Source organism: Bactrocera latifrons, unplaced genomic scaffold (assembly GCF_001853355.1).
Source record: "Bactrocera latifrons isolate USDA-ARS-PBARC rearing strain unplaced genomic scaffold, ASM185335v1 scaffold_85, whole genome shotgun sequence".
NCBI lineage: Eukaryota > Metazoa > Arthropoda > Insecta > Diptera > Tephritidae > Bactrocera > Bactrocera latifrons.
Window position 1 is genome coordinate 338,146 of NW_017537545.1, and position 16,304 is coordinate 354,449.

General features: G+C 36.1%; 1 protein-coding gene across 2 annotated transcripts in view; it reads right to left on the bottom strand.

Moving 5' to 3' along the window:
• Positions 1-11,337: 11,337 nt before the first annotated feature.
• LOC108977199 (calcium uniporter protein, mitochondrial) overlaps positions 11,338-16,304 on the bottom strand; it is a 165,365-nt gene continuing 160,398 nt past the window's right edge. For both annotated transcript variants that reach the window (XM_018946778.1, XM_018946777.1), the window contains exons 3-7: positions 14,778-15,009; positions 14,464-14,569; positions 14,293-14,394; positions 14,017-14,220; positions 11,338-12,509 (exon numbers count right to left, since the gene is read on the bottom strand). In XM_018946778.1, coding sequence (XP_018802323.1) covers positions 12,201-12,509; positions 14,017-14,220; positions 14,293-14,394; positions 14,464-14,569; positions 14,778-15,009 — 953 coding nt within the window. In that variant the 3' untranslated portion in view covers positions 11,338-12,200. The remainder of the gene's footprint in view (positions 12,510-14,016; positions 14,221-14,292; positions 14,395-14,463; positions 14,570-14,777; positions 15,010-16,304) is intronic.

A 16,304-nucleotide genomic window follows, 5' to 3' on the forward strand; every position in this document is an offset into this window, starting at 1 on the left:
CAAATTAGTTATAGATTAAGGCAATTTTTTGTACTTTTGTAAAAAAATTAAATAAACACTCACCGTCGATACGGTATATTGATTATGTTGTGACGAGTACCTAAACCCCGTTAGGATGGTAAGGATTAGATACGTGTCGTCGAGGTCATCCAACAGTGGGTCCAGGACTTGTGCTGTTTCGACGGGGTCGGACCATAGGGAGAAGGGTGTGGGAAGTGTAGGGTTTGCAGGGCATGCAAAGACGTGGTTGGTGTCATGCTGGATATATAATACATATGTTTGATATGTCAGGGTCGATTACGGATACGGGACAGGTGACTGCAGGGATGATTTCTGTGAACGCATCCCAGCAGAAACTGTGTGGAGAGGAGTTCATTATGCTCCTTAATTGGAAGCATACGCGATGGGAGACATCAAGATTCGCCCCGTCGAAGTCCGGAAAATAATGTTCTCACGTATTTGTAGTTTATTCGTCTACGTTTCACTGCATCCAGCCAACMAAATTGGTGCGGCGTAGTTAGGAGCCGGCCAGCCGACTGCCTCGTATGTTGCCTACAACGTTTTATTGTCTTTTCCCTAGGTGCTGCCGGCGATTTGAGGATTTTGTTGTGGCTCTGTACTTTGGCAATAATCGCGGCCGTGTGAATAGTGAAGGAGGAGGAATATTAAGCTCAAGTCTGTACTGAGGATCATCAGCATATGAGGTGATAGATATTTCCTGGTGGTTGAGGGAGTTTCGAGATTTAGAAGCTAAACATTAACAGGGAGAGGACATCATCCTACAGAACCCCCCGCTTAATTCTTTTCAATTCAGAGTTTTTTCTCGAAATAGTTTGAATGATTGAGGACCGCTCAGGTAGTTCTTAGTCCACTTCTTCAGTCCTGGAGGGAGCGTAAATTTTTCGATGTCCACAAGTAGCGTTGTGTGAATGACTGTGTCAAAGGATTTTCACAAGTTTAACGCTGCGATAATCGTTCCCAAGCAGTGTGGTTTTTGGGTGAGACCATGAACTATTTAAGCTTTTATGGCGCTAAGTGCTGTGGCCGTGCTGTGTACTTTTCGGAAGCCATACTGGTGGTCGCTGGGCATAGGTGGTGTGTGAAGGTTGGGAGGAGCAAGGCGTCAATAGTCTTCAGGGAGGAAGAGTTATCGAACGATAGGACTCCCCTTTGTTGTCTGGTTTCCTAGGTTTCAGTAGTGTTACCACTCTCACATTAGGTATTTGAAGAGTGGTCAGCGACAGGTTGAGGTCATTGGTCAGGTAGCTTACTATCGTCGACCCTAGGAGCTTTAGGTCAGCATGGTTATTTTACTAGGGCCAATGGATTTGAATGATTTTATCTTTTTGATGACACTCTGAACCTCTTCAACGGAGAAGTTAAGTGGTGCATAGTCTTTTGGCGGCCGTCGGATAACACATTGTTTGGATTGGTTAACCGAAGGGTGCAGTGTAAGTTACCGGCTAAAATAGCTCATGAAATTCTTCAGTTACGAATATATATGGTCATTGAACTGGATTTCAACTCTGTTATTATGCTTTGTCGGATTAGACGAAGCCTTAGCAGTAGTCCAAAACTTACTCACTCCGGTTGAGACGTTGCTGGACTTCAGGTGCTCTAACCTTTTGTCTGCCTGTGTTTATTTACTTAACAATTATTCGGAAATTACAGGGAACGGCATGGCGTAAAGTGTCGCGCTCATTAACTGAGGCAGCTGCTTCGGCTGAGAAATAGTTAGAAATTCTTATAGTCGGTATGAAGCGAGCGGTAGCTGCTGCGATCAACTTGTGGAATTGAGGCCTCAGAAGTCGAGAGGTTTCTTGATCGAGGTAATTATGGGCAGATAGTCTGATATGAGAGTTAGCGTAGGTTGCCAAATTATGCAATTTATCGAACCACCACTAGCTATGGTACTATCGGGCAAGCTATTACAGGTGTCCATAATTCTCGTGGAGGCTTCGTCATTAATTGTGTAGGAAGTCAAATCATCTATCTGTTCCGCTAGCGTCATTCCGCTACGATCGTTTGACAGGCAGAAATACCAAAGATCATGGTATCCAACGGTAACTTAATAATTAATAAGAAAGCTTTTATATTTCGTTGGAAATGGCATCGTTTATTATATTTACTCATATATTTACTAATATGTATTCATATTTTTATTTACAATTTATTTTTGGCGTGTTTTTATTAACAGTTTCTTGGTCCAAAACGACAGCTTAACCTTCAAATGTTTTATATCCTTCAGCATCATTTAGTTTCATTTAGTAGTAGTTATGTATTTTAAATTTTTTCTTAGTAAGTTCAAAGATTTTTTTGTGAATAAGGGAAGGATGTTCATTTATTAAAATGCTTATGTTTTTTATTTAAATGATTGTATCATCACTAAATAGAAATTCATAGATAGTTGTTTGTTTGCTCAACATTCGTGCCCATTAATTGGCTACTTCAAGTTTTAACTCTTTTTTCTAAATAACTTGTTAATGTTTTTTTGGTATATTGTTGTAACAATTATCGTTTATATAAAAAAACCTATTTTAAATATCCAAAGTTAAAATATTAAATTATTAAAGCACTTATATGTATATACATACGTTTGTGTTATAGGATAACGTAGCTTTTATAAGTTTTCGTACTCTTCTGTTAGCTTTGGTATCGTTTCAAGTTAAGAACTTCAATTTTCAGTTTCTAATATATTTACTTTAATAATTTCTTTATGTCTTACTTCGTATTTTATGAATATTAAATTCGTTATTATATTTATAAGCATACAGTTACTAAATATAAGCCGTCTTCGATTCGCCACTTCACTGCTCGCTAATTTTTCACACTGTTCCCTTGTCAAAAAATTGACATTGGAAAGCAACACTAATGTTGTACAGCTGAATTCAATGCGAAAGGCTGTTTAAATATCGCATTAAAGTGGTATAATATTTTTTAATACATTTATGATTGTTGCTTGTTCGTTTCGTCTATTTCTAAGTTGTGGCGAATCGAAGACCATAATAGTGAAATAGTTTTTAGCAAAATTATAACCATTGTATCATTATTTTTAGAAAAAAGTATCTATATAAAATAGTTTTATTTTCTAACTAGTTGAAGTATTAGTTAAATAGTTTTATTGCCGTTAAAAAGCTTTATAATATTTACTAAAATAAATATTTGGTAAATATATACTAAACATACTTAGGTATGATAAAATTAAGTTTAAAGTCGATTTTTTTATAAAATATTTATAGTAAATTATCACTAAATAGAAATTTATGTAAATATGATGCAAAGTGTAGAGAAAGAGATGAGTCGAAGGACTCTTTAAGTAGTACAAGTATACGAGGCCTGTTCAAAAAGTATCGCGAATTTTGAATTTTCGCGGTTTACGTATATTCGAATTTCGAATTTTTTGTGGCGTTATGTTGACACTCATGTCTCCCACTTATGCCAACAAGCTCGGCCATTTTGAATGTTCATTTAATTGTTGACAGCTGCTTTGCTTGCACGTGTTTTGGATCGTCTTCGATTTTTATCTATTCAAAAAAATGGATCAAAGAACCTATATCAAATTTTGTGTGAAAAACGAAATTAAGTGCGCGGATGCATTCCGAATGTTGACTGTGGCATGCGGAGAAGCCACCTTGGACCGAAGCAACGTTTATCGATGGTAAAAAAAGGCGGAAAAGATGTGACAAAAATTGGCTTTTGCACCACGGTAATGCCCCTGCTCACACATCGTTGCTTGTGCGCGACTTTTTGGAAAAAAGCAACACGCTAATGATGGCGCAGCCACCGTATTCCACAGATCTGGCCCCCTGAAAGGACAACTTTACGCTTCTCTTGACGATATAAAGACGCCATCGAAGGAGGAGCTGAAGAAGATAAAAAAAATGATTTTTTGAAGTGCTTCGAAGATTGGAAAAACCGTTGGCACAAGTGTAAAAATGGGGATTACTTTGAAGGGGACAAAATAGATACTCATGAATAAATAAATAATTTTTGAAAAAACACAAAATTCGCGATACTTTTTGAACACACCTCGTATCTCCATCGAGAGTAACTGGGTAAATTGTATTGCAGAGATAGTTCGACTTTTTGTTTTAACTTTCTTTAATTTTATTGGACAGCAAGCAGCGGCTTCAAAACACCTCTGAATACAATTTTGGTAAGGACATCTGAGGATGGAGTTATGTGTGTTCATGCAAGTGAGGAAGCTCTCTGAACGTCATTCACTTGGGAGTGGCCAGAAACGGCTTTTACATATGGTTCAAGCAGCTCATGACTTCCGGTCTTAGACAAAGTATCCTCTGGGAATCCAAAGAACATTCGTTTGAACGTGAGCTAAAGTGAGAACCACCCTTCCTGGGTTTGGGAATCGCCACGTAAAAAACGCCCCCCATGAAAAGGAAATAAAAGCCTCGGCTATAACTGCGTAAGCGGTGTTTACGTCAATAAAGAAGGACATATAATCTATGGGCTATTGTAGGAACATACATTTCAAAGTTCAATTTATTTGGACTGTGGGAAGTGTTTGTTTTTTTGATATATCTTTTAGAGAATATGTAAGAAGTAGATCGATAGGGACAGCAAACGACGTCATATTTTTCCCGCTCTTTTGACATTTCTCTTCAGTAAGGTTTACCATTACATCGTGAAAAGATATACGATCCAACAACGATTCGAAATTATTAAAATTTACTACCGAAATTTGGTCGTGTGATTTCTCTCCGTTAGACTAATTCCTGTGGGGATACATCAAGCGCACAAGCCAGTAAGAATTGATGAAGTTCATAAGAATATCGAAAATGAAATTGCAGCATTATCGGGAGATTTATGCTTGAAAACCGTCGAAAATTGGGCTCAGCGTCTGAACGAGAGCCCGTGGTGGCCATACAAAAGAATTCGAGTTCCAGACATAATGGCATCGAATGTTCTTTTAAAGGAATATATATATCCTAAACCGTTTTTTTTTATCTACTTTGTAGCGCTCTTATTGAAAAACCTGTTAGAAGCTTGTTGATCTGTCCACAATCAGCACTACCCCAAAGTAATTGTGTGGTATACCCCGTGTTGCTATTGTTCCAAGATTTGAGGTGTTCCTTTATGGTGCGTTGCTTTAAAAAACCTTGAAGGAACTAAGTGGTCTGGGTTAGCTTAGAGAAATTATGTTTTCAGGTGGCTCTGAATAGGCTAGCTCAACTGACTTTTCATTTTCTTCTATTCCTAAATGACTGGGTAGACAGGTGAGTCGAGTGTCTAGAAATCATCTTCCTGCCTAACGTAACGGAACGGCGTTACGGAAAGCCTTAATTGCCTCTTGAGTGTTCACCAGAAGGTTTACACCTTCTGTTATGTTAACAACTGTGCTAAGTCAGTTTAGCCTTGTCCGTCAAACTATTCTCTCAGTTTTGGAGATATCGATCTGAAAATTTTCACACGTCACTACGGAAGGATGAAATTCAAATTCCTTTATGGAAAAACTATTTATTTGTGAAGGATATTATTTGTAGGTTCGGTGCAACCGAATTTAAGCTTTTTTCGTGTTTTAATTAAAACTGTAAGTTGTTTATGTTGGAGTATAAATTTTTTACTATCAGTATTACGATATTAGATAGAAGTAGGAAATTGTTAGTTAAATATGGATATACTTGTATGGTAAGTAAGCATATTTATTAGGGTTAAAAAGTATTTGGAATATAGAGATTTAGATGAGAGGGAGAAGGAGATTGGATAAAGAGAGTTGTTAGGAAAAATCCATAAAGAAATGAAATAAATATATTGATCAATTTGAAAGTTGTTATTAGTTGACTTTTTAATCCCCCAAGTTATGCTATGTTTAGGGAAAAAGTTTATAATTTTGTTGAATATTTGAAAATAAATACAGCAGTTTGTGAAACATAAACTCATTTGGCATATTGAAATCAAAGTAGTAAATTATTTAAAAAATTAACAAATTAATAAATTGTGTGCATTGTTAGTCTACTAATTATAGCATATTAATATTTATGGATTGGTATTTAAATTTTTTAATGTTTATGTGTATATACAAAGTTATAGTTTACAGCTTAAAAATTAGTTTCAAACACTTGATGTCAATCACATTTTATTTAAATAGTTTTTAAATATATATTTAGTAGTAGTTCATTATAATTTAGATACATAAGCCCTGAACAATATGATATAGAAAATGAAATAAATTTCCTTTGTGCTTAATGAAAATAGTATATGAATTTTGCCTTACATACATACAAATTATATGTGTACACAATTTCATGTACATACCTTTTTTAGCATATAATATAGTTGCTATAGAAATTCATTATTTTTTAAGAGACGGGTCTTAATAAACGTGCGATTAATGTTCGATGTTTTAACGAGGGATTAAATAGAATGAAGTGTTTAAATATACAATTTTCTATAAAAACTACAAAACTTGCTTAAATACAAAGCCAAAGTGGGACTTTCCACACGTATTTTATGGCAAAAAATAAGGGGAAGCCAATGTAAAGAAGAAATTCGATACTCACAAAATAGTTGCATTAAAAATGGCATACTTCAGTGATTATTCTAACAGAGCTATACAGGCCAGGAAAATTGATTTCAAATGAATATGAGTAACATCAGTACATAACCTAACATTTTTGTTAAAAAGTTAACAAAAATTAGTTCTGCTTTCTCTAGACTGGATAAGAAAGCTAAGCAATTGGGTCTGGTGGTGAACGAGGGCAAGACAAAATATCTCTTGTCATCAAACAAACAGTCGTTGCATTCGCAACTTGGTTCCCATGTCACTGTTGACAGTCATAAGTTTGAAGTAATGGATAGTTTCCTTTACCTTGGAACCTGGATTAATACCAGCAACAATGTGAGCCTCCAAATCCAACGAAGAATAACTCTTGCCAACAGTTGCTAATTCGGAGTGAATAGGCAATTTAGAAGTAAAGCCTTTTCTCGACGAACAAAGGTCTAACTCTACAAGTCATCCAACATCACCGTCCTGCTATATGATGAGCCAGTGTTACGAGTTCTCGAGAGAAAAGTTCGGAAGAATTATGGTCTTTTATTCATTGGCAACGGCGAATACCATAGTAGATGGAACAATGACTTGCGCGAGAAATACGACGAAATTGACATATTTCAGTAAATAAAAATACAGCGGCTACGCTGGCTGGGTCATGCCGTCCAAAAGATGAAACCACTGCAGCTCTGAGAGTATTCGACGTAGTAATCGCCGGGGAAAGCGGAGGAAGTGGAAGACCCCCATTGCGTTGGAAAAACCTTTCCCTGGGCGTGGCTAAACTTGGGATCTCCAATTGACGCCAAACAGCGAAAAGGAAGAGCGACTGTCGCACTATTATAAACTCGGTAAGCGTTGTCTACGCCAATAAAGAAAAAGAAGAAATATTAATGTTTTCAGTCTGTTCATATAAGATATTTTCTCAATATTAATGAGTTATTAAAGCTCACTACCAATAGAGAGATAAATAGTTAAGAAATCGATATTGGTGTTATGGGCTTTAACAGAAATTGTAAAAAATCATAGGAGTTTGAGTGGAAATTCAAAAATTATGGGAAACAAGAGGTATGAAGCAAACGGAGTGACGAGGTTATGCTATATAGACGATCCTGAAAATGGGATCTTTTAAGGCCGGTCCGTGGTGGTACCTAAAACCCCTATATAATACTTAGATCATAAGACCCTTACGAATCGACAAAGCACAAATTTGTTGAGGCAGCCAATATTAATTTCGGCTATGTTTGCTGCTTCGCCGATGGTATGACTGTTGAGGTGTTTAAACCTTAGTTTAGCAAATACTGAAGAATGGAGGATAAAGTATTTGGACGTAAGGTCCATAAGCCTAACGCTAGAGTGCAAGGTGACCACAGAGACCCGACTCCTTCTCACTCCGATGTGAACGTGATGGGGTTTATAGTTTCCAGCGATTCCGCTATGACTAGGCGAATCTGATGTTGAAGAGCGTAATACTATTTCTTGTGAGAACACACACTCTTGACTAACTTGCCGCTCTGTTATCGGAGTGAATGCTCACCTCCTTGAAAGAAGCTGTTCGAAGCACTAAGAACTTCAGTTCCAGAAAATGTCTAAATAGATACTTTGGTATTGGAATTCAGGTCAATGTCTAGATACTCCCAGTTATCTAGAATGATCTGTTGCAGTTAAAAAAAACTTATTATCGAAATTATGAAAAAAACTTCATGAGAGTGCATGATTGTGCTGGAATTGTTTTGTGTTATAGGTTTGGGAAAGGTCTTTTACTTTTCTCTTTGTTATTTATATTGTTACTATATATACTTGCCTTGCAACTTAAAGTTTTAGATAAAGTTTTATTGAGTCTCTGACATTATTTTAACAAAAACATTATTTAAGAATTAGCAAAAATGCACTAGTATTAGTTTATAAATATAAATAGTATTTGAGTATAATTTCAATAGTGACCACAACCCTAGCATTTTTTGCCAAATTTTAGTTCAATAAATTCTAATACTATACGAAGATAAGTAGGAAAGTGTGCAGAGGATAGTCTAGTAGTATAGTTCAGGAAGCTACGAGGGGGTGTTTATACAAAAAATCACAAAACACTATAGTTCTATTTTTTTTTTATAATCTATTGCTAGTGTGTTATATACAGATAGTGTCAATTGGAGTTTTTCATTTTAGGTTATATAGCGTTTAGGGTATCATCCCTGCATTGAATGGTATTCCTTTAATCTGAAACACCATCGTACCTATACTTATATATATATCATGTACAAGATCTCAAGTTACAGAAAAACTCTTTCGTTTATAACGTTGATTTTTTTTAGTATTATTTTACCATTTTTTCTTTCAAGTCAGGGTAGTATTTTTCATTAAGATATACATATGTATGTATTATATAAAGATTCAAATGTTTAGATATAAGCTGTTTTAAGTTTAGTTTGTGCTAAATATTCTTCTTAAGAAAAAAACAAAAAATAAATTATATAAAAATCAACTGATCGTTTCGATCAACAATAGACAACCTTTCCAAGAAACCGTTCCCACGACAGTGAGGTCTATATAACCGAAACGGTCCCTGATTTTTATCCGCTAAAGGACTGTTAATGTTGAGCTGTATAAGATATACAACGACATTGCCATAGTTCAGCGAATTAAAAGACAGCGGCTACGCTGGCTAGGTCATGTTGTCCGAATGGACGAAAACGCTCCAGCTCTAAAAGTATTCGACGCGGTATCCGCCGGGGGAAGACTCCGTTAGAAGAACCAAGTGGAGAAGGAAAGGAACCGGCCTCGCTTGGAATATCCAATTGGCRCCACGTAGCGGAAAGAAGAAACGACTGGCGCGCTGTTATTAACTCGGCTATAATCGCATAATCGGTGTCTACGCCAATAAAGAAGAAGAAGAAATTACTCTGAACTCRAAATACAGGGCTCTACGATTTCGAAAGCAAATTTCAAAAGTGATGAAAAAAAGCCTTTTTTAAACTCCTAATGCTTTCGTTAACTAATTCATGGATCATTTATAGTGCTCATAAATATAATAAGCCGACTCTCGAAAAATTTTTGATTCCTTCAGCGGAAAACATGACTTTCGAGGGCAGAAAAGGCCATCCTAAAAGTAATCTCCTCATCTTACATAATATATTATATAATGGGTGTCAGAAAATTAAAATTGGAATTAACTAGAAAATATAACTTATAGTCCTTAGATTGCATTTTTTTTTATTAAATTATAAATCAGATATTATAGTGTTATTTATGGAATAATACAAAGGGCCAATGACTACGACATATGTACATACTGGTTGGTCGGAACTTTCCATGATTCTTCTGCAAAGATGTGCTTGAAATTCATTGAAGCAACGTTCAATCTTCTCGTTTAAAGCACGTATGGTTCTGAGCTTGTTTCAATATACCTGTGATTTAAAAAAAAACCTATAAAAGGAAATCTAATGGTCCTAAATCACACGATCTAGGGGGCCAATTTTGATCACCAAAACAAAAGAAGTGACCTGTAAATGTCTCATGGAGAGATTGAAGTGTTTTACAGTTTGTATGACATGTAGCACCGTTTTGTTGAAACCACATATTGGCTACAAAAACATCATCAAATATCGGCAATACAGCTTGACCAGCCTCATTTTGATTTGAGTGGATTTTGGGTAAGCTCTACCTTATCTCAAGACGCATTCGTAAGCTATAGCTAGGGCGGCAGTAGATTTCTAAGAGTTGCGTTTCGGTAATAGTAATTTGCTTGAGGTCTGTTATATCGGAATCCTCATTCTGCGGACAAGTGCTACAAGTGTTTTGTTTTCACCATTCAAGTGTCAATTAAGTTTTGTTGTCTTTTTCCTAAACACATTAGTAAAATATGTATGTAAGCACTACGAAAGGAAATAGAGGCATCCCGGAAGGTGCAGTTCGGTTTCCTTTACCTATCGAATAATTTCGATGAGTTGAGTCGAGTTATAGCTTTTACTTTCACTCACTAGAGAGATGCTAGTGGCATCTTTTTCGCGAACATAGTTATGAGGGATATGTGACTGGGGCGGAATTGCTGCGCTGCGATCAAAGCGCAAGGGTAATGTTGGAAGGCGGATATTCTGTCGGGAGTTCTCAAAAGGACAGAATACAGCTATCAAGGTAGCAGCAGATATACCTCTTTGAAGTGGGGATTAGCGGACCTGCTTTACAGGTCTTGAGCTCAAAGCTAATCAAGTACTACATGCCCTCACTAGCATTAGCATCAAGCTTATTCTTCTTCCATTCGGGTGCTGGAATTATGGGCTTCGAACGAATTAAGCAACTAGCACTTGTGGGATTGCCAAAGTCTTAACAAGGTTCACATCGCCACAATGATAGGTACCCAAGCTTGAAACCCATTGGCACTCACGTGGTAAAGTGAAAGATTTTGGTAGACACGACTTGTCAAAGTTGCAACAAGAAAGATGAGGTGGAAACATTTAGACACTTTCTCTTTCACCGTTTCTCTAGAAAAGATTGGCTGGAATTGATCGCCTCAAAAAATTTTTAACAGGCGTTTTGTCGATATGCGATGTTCTTTTTGATCCATAATTAAGTGTTCAAGTGGAATTAGTTTTAACTTTGCGAAAATTTTTTCTTTTACAGTGATATTTTCTTGCGCTTACATTCCTTGTCCGAATATAAATCCGGCTCCATTCCGGTTACGCAGACACAACAGCTTTGATATTTTAAGGATATCGGTATCGGTATCCATGAGAATTTCTTCAGGAAAAGTTTACTGTGCGTACATTAGGGCGGTGCCTTTATAAATGGGTTAACATTAARATAAAATAAAAAAGTAAAAAACCAAACACAAACGATTGAAACATAAACATTTATTTAAATAAACCCCTCAAATTAAATTACATTTCCTCAATAAATAATTTATGTAAGTTTGTGGTGAGACAGAGGCGCTTAAGTAACTATTTGTTTTTTATTGTTTAGCACTTATTCTCGAGAGCATACATCCTTATTGCCAGTGATCATACAAGGATTTAGCGCATACAGCGAATATAACCACTTATGTACCTAGAACAAGTTTTAAACATACATACATAATTCAGTAGTTATGCCGTCTTTGATTTGCTAGTTTGTCATTTAATTCAACTACGGTTTTTCATATAAGTTCTTCAAATGCACTCATACACATAGATATTAAGTAAATGTGTTGGTAAACATATAACAATTGCGTGGCAATAATAATTTAATTTAAGTCTAGCTACATAGGTATTATAGGAAGTGATCAATACGATACCCAGACGATAGGAAGGTCACTTCAAACTTTTCTAAGCAAGAGCATATTACAAGGGTTAAGGCCAAAAATAACAATTCGCATTAAAAGTAAGTATGAAAACACATAGAAACAATTGAAATTACAAAACGAATGAACAACGAACGAGCGACGATGTCGCACAATACAACACGTGCCTCTTAAAACTATATTCAGTTGTTGTTGTTGCGTATGTATGTTTGTATTCGCTATATGAATATGTGGTACGTTACTATGTTACTACTATTAATATTTGTATTTGCTTTTTGTATTTGCATTTGCATGAAGCCAGTTTGTGCTTACGTGAAACTCAACATTGTGTTCCATGGGGAACTAACAKAGTCACATAACATACATACATACATACATACGTAAATATGTTCAACTGATAAATTACTTATGTATATAAAAAATCTAGTTTTTTGGTTCTAAAAAGGGCAGTCGGAAGCTAGCGGGTTTCTTTTCGGATGTAACGGCCGTTAGGAGGCGTGTTTCGCCATTACCGCTCGTTGGTGGTTCAATTGGTATTGAGCGTTGCGAACGATCAATATGTGGCGGCAGTTGCAAGTTGATGGGATCGCGTAGGCGTCGCAAATCATATTCAGCTTCGGCGATTTCACGTCTTAATTGATTGTACTTTTCAATGTCAAAGCTCTTCCTTTTGGCCTTTTTGTGCATTGTAATCAGAAAGAGACGATTCCTAACTGTTTCGTAAGTGTATTCCTGAAAGAAATATAACAAATGTATATATAATCAATAATCAATCAACAATACAAAAATAAATTAAACAAAAGTCTGCATTCAACCGTCCGGTTCCTAACTCGTATATTATTATGTTTCCCACAAACTAGAGTACCATTGTTACAACCCCCATGGGACGTTGATCTTCCAGGTCTGAACTCGTGATCTGCAACTTAATTCACTTCGAAAGCCCAATAAAAAATAGCAACAGTACCTAGTAGGCAATTATGATGCCTTCGTTAAATATAAATAACGGATGATCCAATTAGAGGGAATTAGGTGCCAATGATCTACGCCTTAATAGCATTTACAAGTCGTTTAACTTTATTACGCTCAACTTTTGGTCAGCATAATCGGCCTACTGAGCGTACTATTCGCAACATAATCACCCATCTGGAGACCCACAATTCATTATTGCACGTCTACGTCCAGCACACAGTGAAGAAAATATAGCAGCCATAGCTGTGAGTTCGCGACAACTCGGACTGACGTATGGAAAGACTTGGCGCATTTTACGTCGAGATCTCGCTCGACCTTCACAAGCGACATCGCTTCACTCTACGGGCTCTTGAAAAGTTCCAAGAGATCCAACGTTTTCAAGCCAAATTTGTTCTATAATGATGCCTACTTCCGTTTCAATTGGTATGGGGTGAAGAGTAATCTGATGAGGTTCAAGCGCTGCCATTTCATCTGGAAGAAACAACGGTAGTTCGTGAGCTGTTAGAATCTTTGGTTCATATTTCCTCAAAACTAACGTCGGTGAGAACTATTCTAATCATCAATGGCTACCGTTTTCGCTCAACTCTTGGCGACATTTGGTTTCTACAAGACGGTGCCACTTCCCACAGATTTCATCAATCAATGACTGTATTGAGAGAATACTTCGGTGAGCAGATAATTTCACGTTTTAGGCAGTCGATTGGCCACCAAGATCGTGTGATTTCACACTGGAAAACTTTCCTAGGGGGATATGTAAAGTCTATAGTCTATGCGAACAATTTTGCTTCTATTCAGTTCGTGGAGCAAAACAATTTACGTGTAATTTAAAAGTTATCAGTCGAAATGCTCGAACGAGTCATCGAACATTCGACTCAACAGATAGACCGTCTGTGATCTAACCGCGGCTAAAATTTGAAAGAGGTAACTTTCAAAACATTCGTGCCAAAGAATGTTCTTTCGAATAATAAACATTCCCCATCGGATTTCAAGTTTCTGTGTGGTTAAAAAAGTAAGGAACCTGGAAATGGATTACCTTTTATTATATTTTGCAATTTGGTGGATAGGTCGAAAAGACTTTTTGATTTTTTAATTTCCATCTATATAATTTGCAGTACGAGCAAAACATACAATAATAAAAACAAACCATGAAATGTTCTTGAAATTATAAACTTTTCTCATCAATAACTTCGAATATACTCTTTCCGTAAGAGTTCAATTATTACTATAACGAGTCTAAGGTATAAGCATTATTATCTTCCTAATATATTACCGATTTCGTTAGGCAGTAATAAGCATATAGGGCCATCGTGGTGCCATATGTAACAAAGTATGTGACGGGTTCCATGATATCCCAAGAGTATTCCCACCATGTAAGGCGCGCCAAGACGCCAAATTGTACCGCCATTAAACTGAGTCCCACCCATGTTGCGACGACCGTTTTACGTTGCGCCAGTTTAGCAAGTTCCTGCTTTTCCTGTAAATTTAAGAAACATTAGATAATTTCAACTGTGACCTAGTTGCGCAAGCGTGTTATAGAGACTCTTACCATTTCTAGAGGTGCTATTTCAAATTTTAAATTTTCTATTTTTTTCACTAGTTCATGTTCTTTATGCAAATGATATTCGCCGACATGTAAAGCTTCATACAACTGTAATGATAACACAATATATACATTTGAAAAGTTTTACATACAATAAAAATATATTTTTTTGCTTACTTGTGCTACTAAAGTTCTAACATCACTAAGCCTCTTTAAGTCTTCAGAGTCGATTTTTTTCCTTTTAGGAGGGATCACTTCGTATTTGTTATCATTTATTTGCAGCCTGGAGAGGAATAGAATTTCAATGTTATAATAATAAAAAAATAAGTAGCATTTTTTGTAAACTTCAAGGAAACCGATTACATGAGACATTATATCGCTTTAATATGGGTTCGAATTGTCTCTAAATCAGTTCTGTAATTGGATTCGAACTTTGTGGAAACACGCATGCTTCCTGAACAATTTTTAAATATTTTCCCATCATTACTCACCAAAATGGCTCATCCATAAGGCTGTCGATGGCGCATGTGGACGCTATTCGTACACCACATTTGTTCAGCACAACCGCTCGATCAATACCGTGATCTTCAATTTTCAGCATTTCGATAAGATCGCCTACTTTGTGCGACACGGGCCTCAGAGCAAATCGGCATTTTTCCAATCTGCTTGGCAGCGGCACTGTTAGGTGTGGAAGTCCTTGTATATATTCAACGTAGACATCGCCTGCAAAAGGTTGAAAATGAGATCCATTAGAGAAAATATTATAAAGATAAAATATTTATAGACATTTCAAAATATACTGGTGTGAAGTTTTGATACACAATATACAAAATAAATACAAAGTGTGTACAAAAATTCTTCGATCGTTACAAGACATTTGAATGTAATGTAGCAATCAACCAGAACATTTTAAATTAGTTGTAACATGTTGTAAATTTAGTTAGAATTTTTGCTACTTTAAAAGTTCATATAGATACGAAGGAAGAGTTTTGAGTCCTTATGAATTTTATTTTACGTTGATAATAACCCTTAAATGTAATTGAAAATTGCTAAATTGAAAATCATATATTTGAAAAGATATGTATTATCACAACAATTACTTGACTGTATCTTGTTTTGAAAATTGCAGATTCCGATAGCTGTTTAGGGGAATCAATATACTACTGATATCGTAATAGTAGTCGTAGTGCACATAATTTTCAAAAGGAGCTCTTTACTGAACTGAACTTAATGTTAACAAGACGTATAACCATTCCAAATAAGGGCTTTCTTAAATAGAAAATAAGAAACGCTTCTTAAGGATACTATGTGTAGATATAATTGGTTTTCATACCGTAGGATACGATGATGATATTGTCGTACAGCATTACGAAACAGAGACATAAAAACATTTCGAAATTCATATCGACTTTTTTTAAGAGAAGTTAAGCTAGGTTATATAAACATTTTTAATTTAAATTTCGCGCAAAATCCACCGAAATATCTCTCTTCTAGGTTGTAATGACTGTCAGTGGCATCTGCGCCAAATGTCACATAAAAATAATCGTTAGAGTTTAATACACGCTTGGCTTTCTGAAGTACATAAAGTGCAGATGGCGATTTTTACGATGAGTGAAATTATTCAACAAAAAAGTTGCATTAGATTTTGCGTGTGTAGCAAAATTTCTGGCGCCGAAACGTTCAGTATGTTGAAAAAGACCTTTGGCGATAGATTTTAATCGCGAACAAGTGTTTTTGATTTATAGAAATTATTAAAAGAGGTTCGAAAACGCGTTGACGACGATCCACGTCCAGTGCGGCCATCAACTGACGATCAATAAAATAAAAGAATCTGCGCTTGAAAATCGACGCCTAATAGTCAGAGATCTTATTGGTATCGTTGGAATATCGGAAGGATCAGTAAATACCATTTTGAAAGGTCATTTGGGCCTAAGAAAAGTGAAAGCACGATTGGTTACAAAAGCTCAATATTTTTGAAAAACAGCGTGCCGTTAAACGTATTATAACTGGTTTACGAC